Consider the following 15,934-nt stretch of genomic DNA (forward strand, 5'->3'; position numbering starts at 1 on the left):
CTGCAGATAGTTAAGTTGATAAACATCCTTTTTCACAGCATTAGTTCTTAGCATTTTTCCGAAAATTTGATAAATGTTTCATTTTAAAAAGCGTTTTAATTTACTTAAGTAAAGCATTATCGCAGGCAAAGAGTTTTGCGATACACAGTATCTCGATTTTTGCTTCCGCTGTTTCTCGAATCTCGTATAATTTCATTGGACAGAAATTAGGTTTGTTTGGTGTCATTAGCAAAGGTTTCAAGAGTAATATTTTTTCAAAAAGTGCAGAGCGTTGTGGACATCGACGAGTGCTCTCTTCTCAAAAACAAGGTGCAGGAACGTCGACTTTATGAGAATTATGATGGCTGGTGATCAGAATGGGAAAGCTATCAACGTTACTTATACCGCCATTGCAAGTTTGGCGTTTTGTGCAAACTCGTTAGTTTGTAGTCTCTTCGCGAAAAACAGAGGTTTACTCAAGAAATCATACAACGTGTTTTTGTTAGTCTTGGCTATCACTGATTTATTGACCGCCATACTTCTCTTGGTTACTTCGTCGATCGCATTAAATGGATTGAAACCCTGGAAAAGTAAACGCGATGTACAGGGCGAGGTATCTTGTTGCCATATTTGGTTAACATGGATTGCGTTTACTTTCAGCAACGCCTCAGTTTATATTTGCCTCGTCCTGACGTACAGGCGTTGGTGTGCTGTGGTCAAACCATTAGCTTACCAAATAAATTTCAACAAGAGACGTTTGATTGGTGGGTCTGTGGCCATATGGCTGATCGCGTTGCTTTCATCAACACCACGACTTGTTGAGATATCCTTTGACGCGAGTACGTCTGATATCGTTAATATATGTGGCTTCGGGAAGACAGTTTTAGAAACAAACCGGAAGATCTTGGCAGTAATTCAGCTAATTCTGAACGTAGCCATACCTTCAGTGGTGGTGACAGGAGTTTATTTTCACATGCTTTTTAAAATGCGAATCCAAAACAACCAGGTTTTACCCAGTGACCGCGCTATTCGAAGCCGCCAAGGAAGAATACGTATGGTAAAAATTGCATTATTCTCGATGATGTCATTTTGGATGCCTTATCAAGTGTTACATTTGCTGTCACTATTTGAGATCGTAGAGATGACCTTCCCATCATACCACTGGACTGCGACCTTGGTGTTTGTTTCTTCTTGCGTCAACCCCTTCATATACGGTGTCACTAATCATAGTTATCGACGAGGTTACTTTGAAATTGCGTTAGGTTGTTGTCCGGTCAAGGTACATGGTTTTCTGTCACGCCATCTGCCCTTATCGCAAACGCACCACGCTGCGATATTAGTTCATTCTTTACACGGGAGGGTGAGGCCGGCATCAGCACCTCACAAAATAGGACAAGCGATAAAACTAGAACTGACAGACCCATAGTTACCGCTTCCTTGAGTTATCTCGAGGCTATGATCCACTACAGCACTTTGATGAAAAAATTTGTTCATCTAAGGCTTGACAGGATTCTGAAAAATCAATACCAGTGGCTCGCTGGAATCCGGAAGAATGGAATCTTGTTTTATCAGTTTAAATGATGACTTCCTCATTATGACTCGATCGGGACGATAAAAAGTACCAAATCAAAGTATATCGATATGTTTATTAACTGTATATAAATAATGTTAATAGGACCGAGTGAAGTCCAATTTAGTCTGTATTCATACGAGTGATTATCAAAATCGAACGACTGCGAGGTGATGGTCCGAGTTGTCAATCACGAGTATGACTACAAACCGAGTAATCACAATCATTCCAATTTCCGAGAAAAAAAAAAAAAACTACATCTAGAGAAAATACATCCCGTGAGAGTCACTGTCAAAAGTTAAAAAATTCCTCCATTTTGGAAATTCCCTAACTTCTTTTTTTTTCTTCTAGGATAAGTGGTTGTTGCTATGGTTATTGTAATCAATTCTGCGATTGGTGAATTTAGCTGAGTCATGGAATATGATTTGCTGCTTTAACTGTCTGAACACAGTTGTTCGATTACAGCCAACTGTTGGATTAAACAGTCCGATTACAGCTCTACAGAATAATTAGTGAAAAATTAAGCAGCCAATGTACCAATCAAATTAGGGGAAAGTGTAATGGTTATGATTAACATCGATTTCGCATTGGATACTTCACTCACGTTTACAGCAAAAAGTTGCTTAAAAAATACCTTTAGTTGGACCATTCACGAAAATGCTTTTTGTTTTCTGCCAGGTAACTGGGAGTTGAAATTCAATCTTGACTTCACTTTATTCATTTTCCCTGTATAGAAACGTCATAAAAAAAGTATAAATTCTAAAGAGGGAGATCCTATTATATTACAACTCAACATTGTTAAATTTCAAAAATAGACATGTCACTTCCTTATCACGAAACATTCAAAAGGAGAAAGAGGTCCTTGATTGAAAAGCGGAAAATAAAGCCAGGATCCAAAAAGCGTCAAAGTGTAAATTTGCTGATGAAAAATTGCTGCTGGGGAATGACAAGGGTTCGTAGTTTGCCCAACATGCAAACACTGGCGAAGACATGTTTTCTCGGTTTTACCCTATTAATGACCACCGAAAAACGTGATCGCAGAAGCCACTAGAAAAAGCCGTGACTGAAAAAAGTATCTCTTTCAGATCAAGGGTCATTTTGCTTACTGCGAACATCAGAGGTTCTAGTATACTTTTGGCTAACAGCTCAAATAGTTAGCCTGTGAATCCTCCGAGAAGGCAAAACATGCTTCAGTTCTAACACTTTAGAGAACGAAAATTCTTGAAATGATTTCGACTCAATATTCCTCCTCTTCGAATGAGTTTATAAGGTGAGATGAATTGACGAAATTCCGTGAAATTTGGCCCGAACGTATGGGGGGTCTCTCGAATAAGCCTAAAAAGGCTTCAGAGAGTTCCTGTTTAAGTGTTTAAACCATGATAATCTTACGCAATTAAAACAAAAAAAATAGTATCGTCGGGGTTTTAACCCAAAACCATCCTCCCTGATGGCCCTGGAATGCAACACGTTTGCAAATTTTACGTTGTGAAACTTTACAAATCAATTTAAAGAAGAAAATTTTGCTTGGACGCTGATGGACACTGAGCAGTTACTTTAAGTCCTTTAAAAAAAAAAGATCACATTTGATACCTGATGAATGGTCATCAATTCGGCAGATTGTGTTCGTGACTGAAATAGCCCATGATGTCTTGCGCCCGCATTTAATAATCTTTTTATCGAGATATAGATTGTAGTGGTTTCTTGAAAAGCAGCGCACGTAAAATTTTTTCCTAAGAATACACACAAGAATGTTTGGATTAACCTCCATGCGTGGAAAGAGAATTTACGGTTTTTTGAACGATCCCATGACCGAATGTCCCTCTGATCACGTCCGGTTGCAGTGTCATGTGATACTGCGATGTACTTTCCCCTTCTTCAACCAATATTTACTCAGTGACTCGACAATATCCCAAGGAAGTATAAATATCGACAAGCAGAGACTTGCTACGAACTGTAACACAGATAATTTTAGTTTCGCCTCGAACTTCGTCCGGAACGACGATCATTGTTGTTAGATCCGCCTGACACTCCGCAGTGAATCAAGTAAGTGAATATCAGCAGATGTACAACGCTCTACAATCGAATCCTAATCAACCTAAACAAAATTTGAATTTCTGAAAAATCCTTGGCTGGACGTACATATCGGAGCGGACTGTACGGCGAGGGTTGGATGCCTTTCTGAGGTAAGCAAATTATAAAAGCAAAAAGATTGTATTCAGAGATTTCAAGTTAGAAATTAATGGCAACTTGTAGAGGAAAACATAAGTCGCGTCTTCCCAGAGAATTTGTTAGCACAAGAAACTTAATCACTGACAGCTTTCTAAGGTAAATAAAACGCGGATATGAAGTTTCTGACATGAGAAGTGCATATATATATATATATATATATCGGCGCAAAAAAGAGGAGGACACCGGCTAGTGCTTTTTTTTTCTCGTTTTAATCGCCGATAATCATGAACCTAGCCCGCCCTCCTCGTGATAGCTTTATGAAACCGGATGGGTATTCACCACGATGTCATGATGTCCAATACGAAACTAACTTTTCAATTTATTATAAGTAACAGCACATTTACATGAATATACCGTCTTTGTAAAAAGTCACTCAGGGTTAGCTTTAACAAAAGATTTGTTTTAGCAATTTGACACGGTAAGCGCTCTCGACTATAATTCACTTATCCCAGCCATATATAGATTTTATTACACTCAAAGAGACCCTAGATTCCAGAGGTCAATAGTTTCAAGGCGACGTCATGCGAAACCGCTGCTAGTGATCACGTCACACAGTTTTGCAAGTCTCTAGTAACGATTCGTATTATATTTGTCTCTCTGTTCAATTTGTCAAATACGACGTCTGCAGCCTTTCAAGGCAATAAGGAGCATTTCTTTTGTGGGCGGACGGGCGTTACAGAGGGGGACCACCACAAAACGATTCTCTGAAAAACTCTTACAGTTACTTTTTTCATTTCAGACAACATGCTGAAAAGTGACAATGAGGTTCTTTTCTCAGGAAGACCCATTCTCTATGCTGAGGGCCAGTTCGTGGCATGTCATTTCAACCCCTCTCAATATGTGCCCTTCAGAAAGATCGGAAAGAATAACCTTAAAGAAGAACTTCGAAGAGCGACTGGTATAGAACACGGTCGGACGGATGTCCTCTTTGAGGTAGGTAAAAATAGTAAAAAGAAGATGACAAAAATAACAGGAAATATTAATTAAGTCAAGTTCAGAAATTTATACCAGCATCTAGAATTAGAGCCCTTTGTTCGGTTCATCTGACCAAGCAATGTCATTTAATATGTTTCAACCATAAAAATTTTGGGAAAATACATTAATTTGTACATGGAGGTGGGGAGGGGGATATATATATCCCAAGCCTTGATTTCCGAATCTCTCTTGCGTCCCGTCGTCTTTCTTCCCCATGAAAGGATTCGAGGGAATGTTCGCTGGCTCGTTTCCCTGAACAGCGGCGGCATACAAAAGCCTTGCTGGCTATCCTGCTAATGTTTCCAGTCCCTGATTGATGTCAGAAAATAATTTATGCGATAATATTTTAGATTCCAGTTGCTTTGCATTTAGAGTTACTTTTTTTTAATTTCCTTGTTATGAACTAACGATTTTGCAATGAAGTTTTTTTGAATTATCATTCTCCCCCCTCAGCAATTACTGACCTTGCAGTTATGTCAACATTTTTCGCCATCCTGATATAAGTTTGAATTTTCCTATTTAGAATTGATTTTTTTTTTCCTTATTGATTTTAGACTAGAAGAAGGAAAAAGGGAACTAGGGAAGATCAATATGAAATGATTTATCTGAGTGATAACTTTGCAGAGGAAGAATCATCGAAGGAAATTGCCCCAAACCAAAAAGATGAAAAACAACAGAAGCAGCTTCAGCAGAAACTAAAGCACTTCTCGGAATTACTTCAATGGATTTCGCTAGAGGGCGACGAATTCGTCCACATCGAAACACTACGAGACTTCAACGACGTTTTCATTTTACTGGATGTTATAGGAAGAAGTCAGAATCCAGTTTTGATTAACATACTGATTCGTGACAACGAACCTAACACAATCACTGTGTCTCTTTCAAATGTGACCGTCAGTCTACAGAGTTTACTCTTCTGTATGTTTCCAAACTAATTTCAGTATTTTCAAAACCAGTTTTGACATGAGGCTGTTCCTGAAGTAGCTGGATCAGACACAGTCGGCGTTTGACATGTTCAATGTTATGCCAAAACCAAAGCCCTTGCTGCAGCTCCTCAAAGGAATCTAGCCTGATACCGGACAGCAAGATTTGAGACGATTTGAAGATTTGAGACGAGCAAGCGTACGCGTGCACCTGGACTATTTCGAACCGGCGACATCCAGTGCGAGGACAAATAAGCAAATCACACGAAATCTCACGAGCCCAAAGTTTATAGCATTCTACCACCTTGGTAGAATGCTATAAACTTATATTCAGGCTGAATGGCCTTCATTTTTGTAAATTTTTTAGTTTGCTTCAAAACGTACTAGGTCCAACCACACTTACAAACTGCTGGTGAAATTGGCAAACTGTAATTGTTATAAATACTCTTTTTTTTGTTAAAATCATTCCTGAATGGAATGACCTGCCCTCCAATGTCGTTGAGATAGGTAACTTAACACGTTTCAAATCAGCTCTTAAATTATACATGCGTATTTCTTAGATTTTATCCATCCTATATTTTATTATAAGCATACATTTCTAAATTTTATTTCTTTGGAGGTTTATTTACAGACGGTTAACCTCTTAAACTTCCTTTTTAGGGTATTATTTGTGTTGTTTATTTTTTTGATACCTTAAATAAAGTATGTAGGTATGTATGTATGTATGTAAACAGTTGTTTAAAACTTTGGGACATCGATTTCTTCCTTTAATGCTTAAATCCAAAGCATGTATGCATCTTTTAGAACCAATATCAAAATCTTCCATTTATAAATACACTGAAAATTCAAAGTGGCTCCGTGTAACAATGGCTTGATATGATTGTTTTAAAAAACTACTTTTTGTAAACCTGTTTGTTGTTGTTGTTGTTGTTGTTTTTTTTTTTAAGGATGAAAAGAAGAAAGCACCTATCAACTTGTAGCCGCCTTGCTCAGGCTTATCGACGTGACAGGCTTATCGACGTGACAGGCTTATCGACGTGACAGGCTTATCGACGTGACAGGCTTATCGACGTGACAGGCTTATCGACGTGACAGGCTTATCGACGTGACAGGCTTATCGACGTGAGTAAGGTTCACATTGCAATTCGCAAAAACTGCAACACTTCTCTGGTTGAATAATAGTTTATTCACCATCAAAATTTCAAGGAAATTGAAAGATGAAGTTCACAGCAGAAAAAATACCCTCAACTGTTGAACACTTGTTTCTGTTTTCCTTAAAGTTGCGTTTCCTTTGACTACATGTTTCTCGTCAGGGCTTTTAAGCCTGCGAACGTTTCCTGTCCCACGGGGATAATCTTATCCGGGGGAAGTATGAATCCCCCTTGACCGAAAGATTTTGGGCGGAGTTCCACGCAATAGGAATGAACTACTCCTAAGACACCGAATGTCCAGTCAGTTGTGTCACCAGTGGTGGGATCTAGAAAAGAAATGAAGCCAGTGATGTTATAGAGAAATTTCAATTGATTGTCGTTAGTGATCCTGGACTGCTTTGCTTTTACTTAACTTTGATCTATGATCGGTCCAGAAAACTCACACCACCTCTCATGCAACCAATCAGCTGTCAAACTTAAAAGCAATCGCGACTTTGTCATGCCCGTTTTCCCGCACTTCAAACAAGTTGCCTTCTTCTACTTTGTTCTCACTGGTCAATGATGAGGTTAACCTTTATTATGATTGGTAGTTGTGATTACTTTGGTTTCGATTTTTCAACGCTCAACTAAAGAATTCTCTAATGACATTATCCTCTTGATTGAGCTCCTTTCATATGAGTCTCGTGAAACTAAAGCCGAAGCAGTCACTACAGCAAATCAGATGTGGGAAGGAACCAATCGGAACTCTCAGATTTACCTCAGGACTACCTTGTCATGTGTAACTTGATAAATACTTAATACTTACAAATGGTAATGGCAGCCGGTCCATAATCGTATTTGGTTCCATGCACTTTTGTGAGTGCATTGACAGCAGCAGCCATGGCTTTTCTCTTTACAATACAGGACAAAATGGCAGCGTCAGTGGTAAATCATCTTGGATAGCCAAACACAATTCTATAGTATCTCTTATGTTTACATAGATGATGTACAACATGAAAGAATCTCGCGTTCTGAAATTTTGGGGTTTAGGCTTTTGTAAATATCAGATAAGGCAACCAGTGCAACCTCGTAGGCTTCCTTTTTCTGGTGAGAGTGCCTACTATTATAATGGTAAACTATTTCGCGTATAAGCTATATCTCTGATAATCTCTCCATTATAACAAGTCTGCTTTCTATTAAACATTACCCTTTATATTAATCTTTCAACCATACCGTTCTTATTCGATAAAGCGCCTTGGGCGTTTGTTAAATTTTTGGACCCTTCGAGTGGGCACTTATCCGAGGTAAGCATGCATTTACTCGGGATTTGCGCTTATTCGAGGCTGGATGCTTATTCCAATTTCACTATGTTCGGTAAGTAGTAAGTTTATTTTTCCACAAAACATGGAATTATAATAAAACGTGAAGATAGACTATAAACCGGAGCAGCCTCAGTTGAAAGAAGTGTTACGTTTCATAAGTTTTAATTCTTTGCTTACCATCTTATCGTACTGAGGGGGGTAGGCATTGGTGTATCCCCAGGGACTCATCCAAAGTTGACTGTATGCATGAAAATCAATATATCCCTTCAGCTCAAATCTGCGTTCATACAGATATTTCCCAACATTATAGGTCACCTTCTCAGAAAATGGTCGCTCTCCAGTATATATGTCACTGCTTGGACGACTTGAGGTTCCAACTCCTAAAAAATTTGTATTATCGAGAGGTTAAAAAGAATACAATAAGTGTTCCTTTGTTTCTCGCGCTAAATATGATATCTGTCCTCGTAAAATGTTAATTCTCCGTTTTCAACGGGGAGCTGCTTGTAAATCACTCGCTCCTCGCTGCAACAAATGTTTAAAGGAACTCCTGGGAAGAGTCATTGGCAGAATTCTCAGTGGCCATCAGCTGTGGGAACTCTCCATTTTCAGTGTTTGTTCCCATGGAACATCACCGCCGCCAACTGAAGCCCGCTAAAACGAAAGCAGTCGCTACTCACGCTTTTTAATATGTTGGCTAAAAATGTTGATCAAGAAAAGTAATAATCCGGCTGAAACAGCTTTTCCTCAAAAGAAAACGGAACAACCAACCTAATCTTAACTTGAACGATTGATCCTAAAAAGACCCGAAGTTTGGAAGACAACCCAGGGCCGTAGCTAGCATGAGGCAAGACGAGGCAATTGCCTCGTCTTAATTTTGGCCTTTTTTAATTTTTTTTCTTAAAGATTGACTTTTCTGAAGAAAAATGCCACGGAAACTCCTCAAAAGAGCATTTCTAAACCTCTAGATTTCAAAGTTTTCTGAGGGGCATGCTCCCTGACCCCTCTGGCGGCTCGCGCCTTCGGCGCTCGAAACTTGCCTAGTCTTGTCCTGAAATCTGGCTACAGCCATGCAACCACATGAAAAATTCGTATTCGGCTGCTGATAGTCGAAGATTTATGAGAGTCACTTTAACTTTTAGCCTTTAGAGTTTATTTGTGCTTCAGTGGGACATTGTTAAAAGTTAAAAGGCATACCTGCGAAATGATAATTGAAATTTCTGTTCGGATCAGCTCCGTAACTTCCACTGATTGGGCGTCTCGTTTTTCTCCACATGCGATTCTGAGAGAGCAGATTCAAAAAAAATATCAACTTTACCCAAGCTCTGGGTACGAACAGTTACCGTTTACACCCTGACATCAACATGTACTGTTCTTTATACATTCTCTATGTGACTAACAAGAGGGATTAGTCAAGAACTTCTTTTAATGACGATCGTTTTCTTTATTCTCCTGAGCCTGATGCATCATTCATAAATGAAACTGTTAGGAGAATTTGGATGCTAGTCACTATTAGAGGTTAAAGGGCCAAGGTATATGGGGTGGGAGGAGTGGGATGAGTGGGATGAGTGCGATGAGTGCGATGAGTGGGATGAATGGGATAAGTGGGATGAGTGGGTTGAGGGCCGCATGTTAAAAAACTGTAACAGGTTATTGCGCTTCCCTCTTTAAATAAATTTAAAGTTAAAGTTAAAAGAAGGGTAATAGGAGAGTTTTCATAGTGTCTAATTTCGCTTCATTCTGATGCTCTTTATGATTGACTGGCTTCTGATTTCTTCCTATATTATTACCATTAAATAAAACATACATGCGGAGGTTATGAGAATGAAGGAGATGGTCGCCAATTCAAAACCTTCCCGATTGCCAAACAAATGGGAAATTGTATAGGGTGTTGTCAATTTTTTTTTTCACGCGATGACAACATTTATCGATTGAGAATTGGTATATGATTTTGTTTTTCTTGGTATACAAAAGGAGTGCCTTCTATGTAAAAATTAGCTGGATCTTGGAACTTAGCGCTGGAAATCTCTGAAATAACATTTGTTACTTGTTCTCTCAAGGGATCAAACGAGTTTTTTCATATGTCACTCACAGCCACTCATTCAAAACAGTCACATACATCATCGCATCAGTGACAATCCCGGCCGCGCCTCGTGTGTATGGCAGGATTGGCATCCATCATCATTTTTTCATATGATTGGTTAATTCGTATCACGTGGTACAAAATGCTTTTCTCTGATTGGTTGTGTACCATATCAGTCCCATATACTACAGTGAAGATAATACATATGGTTTCTTACATTAGTGTGTGTGTATTCATATCCATCGACGTTCAGCACTGGCACAATTACCCACTCGTAAGTGTCGAGCATAAACTGAACATCAGCATATGATTGGTTAATTCGTATCAGGTGGTACAAAATGCTTTTCTCTGATTGGTTGTGCACCATATCAGTCCCATATACTACAGTGAAGATAATACATATGGTTTCTTACATTAGTGTGTGTGTATTCATATCCATCGACGTTCAGCACTGGCACAATTACCCACTCGTAAGTGTCGAGCATAAACTGAACATCAGCATTGGAGTTTCGAGTTTCCAACATCTGGGAAAAAGAATGACATACATTTCCAATCATAAATGTTAGATGTAAAGGTAAGTCCTGCATACGAGACTGCCTCGTATAGCCGAGGAAGTCTCTCCTGCGCGCAGTTTCCCAAAAGCGCATAAGACTATCCAACGGATTTATCGCTCTCCAATGCAATAGATAGGCGTTAACGGAACTTTCTGCGCCTGCTATCCAACGGATAGAGATCTATCCAGTAGATGGCGAAGTTAACGTGATTTTCATGAGGTTTGCATTTGCTCGGACAATAGGAACAAGAAGTTATTTTAACAGCTATTGTTAAAATCGGCTTGTATACGTAAGGAATTGTCCTAACACGTAAAGTTAAGGGAAGCGTAAGCCCGGCTCCAGTACGTGGTAAGTTAAAGCACATGCAAAGGAAACAAATAAATAAAAAGAACCTCATCAAATGTTGTTCACCTGTCGTATCATATACATGCAAGTAGCCGGGCTTATCCATTCCCTGGCGTGAATTCCACAATTGAAGAAGAACAGACCTTTCTTGTTAGACGCAGAGCCTTTTAAAATCTAGAATGAAAAGCAGACATGATCAATTTAAACTATGTGAACCATTAGATGGAAATGGAATTGGTATTTTAAAAAAATCCGAAAAACGGGACAAAAATTGGTTTATGAATAAAGCTTTCATCAGTGAAACAATATCGACAAAAAAAAAAACAGACAAACAGCAATTCAGCAAAATCCCTATTTCAAACCTGGCTCAGTTAATTCTTCGAGACTAAGGGTGTTTCTAAAAACTTAAAAGTTTCCAGAAACTATTACTACTCCTATCAAAATAACTGTGAAAAAATTGTTTTCGAATTTTTCAAGTGATTTTGTGCTTTCTAGGGAAAGTCCAAGCATTGTGACTGAAGCCGTTAGAATATAAACTATATAGAACCTCATTGAAACCTATAGCACTTCATTGGAATTTATAGTACTTCATTGGAATATATAGAACTACATTGCAATACATAGGACTTTATTGGAATAATTTATATAGAACCTCATTGGAATATATAGCAATTTATGGCAATATATAGAACTTCACTGAAATATATGGAACTCCACTGAAATATATAGAACTTTACTGAGCATCGATACCGAACATCTGTGTAAGTTTCTTTTCTCGTTACCCACCTTGATAGCAAGTTGGTCCCTATTCTGGTAGGATTTCCCCAAACTAAAGATTTTCGCTACGTCAGCATGTCTCCTGGCCAGATTTCTTATCTCGGAGTGAATCTGTAAAGGAAGTTAATACAAAGTAACTAACACTTACGCATTTACTTGCTTATTTGCTCGGAAAAAATGCTTAACAAAGGAAAAGGAAAATGACTAGGCATAGAATGAAAAAGGGTAAATAGTTTATATTAATATGCCATGTAATGGTAACTGCGTGAAACGAAAAAGAACATTAAGTAAAAGACATAGGTGCGCAAAGCATGCAAAGTCGAAGAGGTGATGGGGAAGCAAAAGACCTAAGCCTTCAGTGCAAGCTGAGCGGCTTTGCCGTGGGAAGAAAAACTGAACATTTAAGGAATAATTTTGTATGGATAAGAGTTAACCTCGCATTTTCCTAACGCTATTTTTTTTCTCGCATGACATGGTAGTCGAAAGCGCAAGCGCGCTGACTTTTGGCTAAAATAATTGTATACCGTCTTTGAATTTTGAAGCGATGAGAGATTAAGGAGGTGGAAAATTTTCTTTCGAAAGGACGGACGACAGGCGATAGCGAGGGGCATGCAGGTCGATGTCTTCAGACCATGAGCGGTTCGAACAATTAATCCTTCAGATACTGTTTGGGGCTGCGTCGGTGAGAGTAACGAAATAATTTGGATATATCAAAAAAGTTGAAATGGTTAATTGGCCACCGTAACGATTACAAAAGCTGACGTTTCGAGCGTTAGCCCTTCGTCGGAGCGAAAGACGAAGGGCTAACGCTCAAAACGTCAGCTTTTGTAATCGTTACGGTGGCCAATTTACCATTTCAACTTTGTTGATATATCCCATTTAATCCTTCAGATACGACGAGTACTGCCAATTTTACGGGGATTGAGCACCCACCCCAGCCCTCTAGGTGTACTCCTCACCTCCCCCAGCCTGTGATATTTGTTGTCAAATCCTGAAGCTCTTGATGTTGCCTGTTCCTTTTTTATGGCCTGCTGCACATCCTCTTGTGAAACTTGGAAGGAAATACTAGCACCATTCAAAAGACCTTCAAGTTTTTGGATTGCAGTTGGCTCGACGTGAATTTCAACAGGGTCTAGAGACTCGGTGGGATATGTCCAGAAATCAATCTGAAATTGAGGATCAGTCTTATTTTAATCATTTTTTTTTTTCAAACAGGAATTAAAAATTTCATAACTGCTTTCATTATCAAAAAGTTAAATTATATCCAAAGAGGATTAAGGCAGGATAATGTATCCTTAAGACGGGTTTAATCCTAAAGAAACGGTCTTTGAATTTTATTTCGATCATTCCTTTTACAGATTTTCAGGAGATTGTATAAGTTTTGTTTTACTACGCTTTACATTTTGTCCAGAAAATGTCCCTCTGAAGGAAAACTAAATCATCCATGATTCGGTAACACGCCTTCATTTGCACTTCAGGCGAGTTACCTAGGGCTTGCTAATCGCGTGTGTCACGCAAGGGCCTTAGAATGCGAACGCCTTTATGTTTTGTGGCTTGTTACTTACACCATCCTCTCCTGCTTTGAGAAGGTTATCCAAAAACTTCACGTCGTCTTTATTCTTGGGAAAAGCGCGGTAAAGCTTATGCCTGTTAAATGAAATACGCTATTTCAGCATTCACAACTGTTATTATCTGTAAGTGATTCCTACAGAATTACAATATCTCGATATACTTTCAGCACATAAATTAAGAAGAGAAATTTCAACAGAAAAAGGAAAGGGAAAGTTTCTAATTTACTGTCGTCCTTTTGGAAGATTTCGCATTTTTTATTGACTTAGCTTTCCAGATGGTTGCCGCAAAAGATCTCTTAAAATTAAAAAAAGCGTTTATATTTAGACATTTAAATATAATTCAGGCCTTCGTTTCAAATCTTTAGTTCGTGGAAAGTAAAAATAATAACAAAAAATTGAATACTAAGTGTTAAATTGTTTGAGAATATTTTTCTCAGTCTTTACTAAGAAAGACTAAGGGTAGGTTTGCGGAGTCAAATGCAACTATTTATCAATTAAATCTTTTTAATTTCCAGTTGATTTGCGTTCTCGCTGCTATGGAACGTTGGCCTCCAGAAAAATTTGTTTATTCGGCCGATGATTATTTCAATGCGTTGAGACTTTTTGACTTGAAATAACTCAATTCGTAACAGAAAGACAAACTCTTTGTCCGACGAGTGTTGACGTAAAGGACATCTCGACGCAAATTTCAATTTTCTCGCAAGAAGTTATTTGTTACGCACATTGTCTCGATACTTATTGTACGGTGAGCGGAGTATCAGCGAAAAGGAAGTTTTCGATTCAAAACGACTCTTGAGGCAAAAGGAAATATCCCGAGATCAGAAGTGATAAAAAGTATAATGAACGATTACTATCATAACGATTTGCCGGCAGCGACCCGTTGGAGGAGAGTGGTTCTATGGTTCGCTGCGAAAACGGTTCGATTCGAGAACTTTAAATTGAGAGATCCAACACTTATTTGATTTAGAAATCTAACACATCCTAATATGAAAATCAAGATTAATATAAGCGGTAGGTTGTGGAAAATGATCTCTGAGATTACTTACCCTTCAAATGATTTAGGATCGCCGAAAACAAAAGCGAACAGGAGAACGAGAGCGAATTCTCGTGCACCCTGCATGTTGACCTGGAAATATCTCTAAAAACCTCTCGCGGCGTTAAGTGCTTCGTTCTCTGACTCACCATGCCCCCCGCACTTAAAACAAATACGTGAACAGACTAAACAATTATTCTCACGGACAAACAACGGAGGGGTGGGTGCGGATAGTGAAGAGGTTTTGCTGAGCGAATTGTTGAAAATAACAAAGCGAAAAAGTATGATTTGTAGAGAATGGGAAACATTGAACAGAAAGAAGAGTTTTTTACGTGATTAGCCTCCTTCTACTTATTATTCCCCTCAAGATCTTCTGAGAGAATTGCAATTTAGTGATTACGACTCCAAACGTTATTGAGACAGCTTTGTTGCCTCAGTTGAGTACCCCAATCACCTGAATATGCAAAGGCGATGGATTGTGTTTTCTTTTAAGTACTGTTTGAATGCAAAACCCAACAGAGACCCTGAAAAACCATTAGGAAAAAGCGGTCTCCGCGACTGATTACACATACGTAGAAATTTGAGTAAAAAAGTGAGTCGCGAAAAGCATCCGGGAAATAAAAAGTGTTTAAAAATTATGACAGTTCAGAATTGGCCACAAACAATTCATGAAGAACAATCGATGTTGGACCGACTTTGAACAGATGAACAACTAAAATCTCGTTTATTCTGTATGACAACCATTCATCCTCTGCTGAACGGAATAGTCGCACTTGGAAATGTTTTTTTTAATTTCATTTTTGATGGAAAAATACAGAACAATAATAAGGAATGTTAACACCAGCTTCTCGACTTAACATAATCTGCGAAATGTCGTTAATGTTATTTCTTTGTTTGCGCTGAAATGGACTCCTCTTTAAGTCGGCGGCAGTACAAATCAAAACGAAAATATTTTTGTTGCAATAGAGATCTACAACAGCCCGAAACCGAAAACATTTTCCATGATAGTATCAGTCGGCCAGTTAATGTTCAAACCAAGAAAATGTCATAAAGGTGTCTCAAAATTACTTCGCTATCCGGCGAAAGCCAACCTTTTGATTGGTCAAAATGATCTCTCTTTTATTAGTGCTTCCTTAACAAGGATAAAGTTAAAAATTTGCAGCGATATCTTAAGAATTTGTAAGGATTTTTCTGACACGCACGATTACCGTAGTTTCTAGTTTTACTTTTTTTCGCTCTGTGATTGGTCTAGGCTACCTTCACACCGACCCATCAGACGCAAAGCTTGAATTGACCAATAGCAATTTGGCGACAACTTAATGCGTTCTACCGTGTTTTACGGCACTTGATGGGTTGAACAAGCAAATATTTTGAGTTCTCATTAGTTCCCTACCATATTACTATGAGAAGTTACGATTTTTTTGGGTTTGTTTTTGCCACAATCAT

At 38.6% G+C, this 15,934-nt stretch overlaps 3 protein-coding genes across 3 annotated transcripts; 2 read left to right on the forward strand and 1 right to left on the reverse strand.

Annotated features, from left to right (window-relative positions):
- The first annotated feature begins 118 nt into the window (after window positions 1-118).
- Window positions 119-2,891, forward strand: LOC148729846 (phe13-bombesin receptor-like). The gene has a single exon (XM_088759571.1). The coding sequence runs from the start codon at window positions 329-331 to the stop codon at window positions 1,403-1,405; it is 1,077 nt and encodes a 358-aa protein (XP_088615697.1). The 5' UTR covers window positions 119-328; the 3' UTR covers window positions 1,406-2,891.
- Window positions 2,892-3,304: 413 nt separating this feature from the next.
- Window positions 3,305-6,587, forward strand: LOC111335668 (uncharacterized). The gene is made up of 3 exons (XM_022941652.2): window positions 3,305-3,732; window positions 4,518-4,711; window positions 5,308-6,587. The coding sequence occupies exons 2-3, from the start codon at window positions 4,523-4,525 to the stop codon at window positions 5,686-5,688; spliced, it is 570 nt and encodes a 189-aa protein (XP_022797387.2). The 5' UTR covers window positions 3,305-3,732; window positions 4,518-4,522; the 3' UTR covers window positions 5,689-6,587.
- A 252-nt stretch (window positions 6,588-6,839) lies between these two features.
- Window positions 6,840-14,648, reverse strand: LOC111335653 (carboxypeptidase B). Its single transcript, XM_088759570.1, has 10 exons — window positions 14,502-14,648; window positions 13,450-13,531; window positions 12,844-13,050; window positions 11,894-11,995; window positions 11,174-11,281; window positions 10,622-10,732; window positions 9,323-9,407; window positions 8,306-8,508; window positions 7,633-7,717; window positions 6,840-7,153 (listed from the first exon to the last, which is right to left on the reverse strand). Exons 1-10 carry the CDS (start codon window positions 14,573-14,575, stop codon window positions 6,972-6,974), a joined length of 1,239 nt encoding a protein of 412 aa, XP_088615696.1. The 5' UTR covers window positions 14,576-14,648; the 3' UTR covers window positions 6,840-6,971.
- Between the last annotated feature and the right edge of the window lie 1,286 nt (window positions 14,649-15,934).

This window comes from Stylophora pistillata, chromosome 5, assembly GCF_964205215.1.
Source record: "Stylophora pistillata chromosome 5, jaStyPist1.2, whole genome shotgun sequence".
Lineage (NCBI taxonomy): Eukaryota > Metazoa > Cnidaria > Anthozoa > Scleractinia > Pocilloporidae > Stylophora > Stylophora pistillata.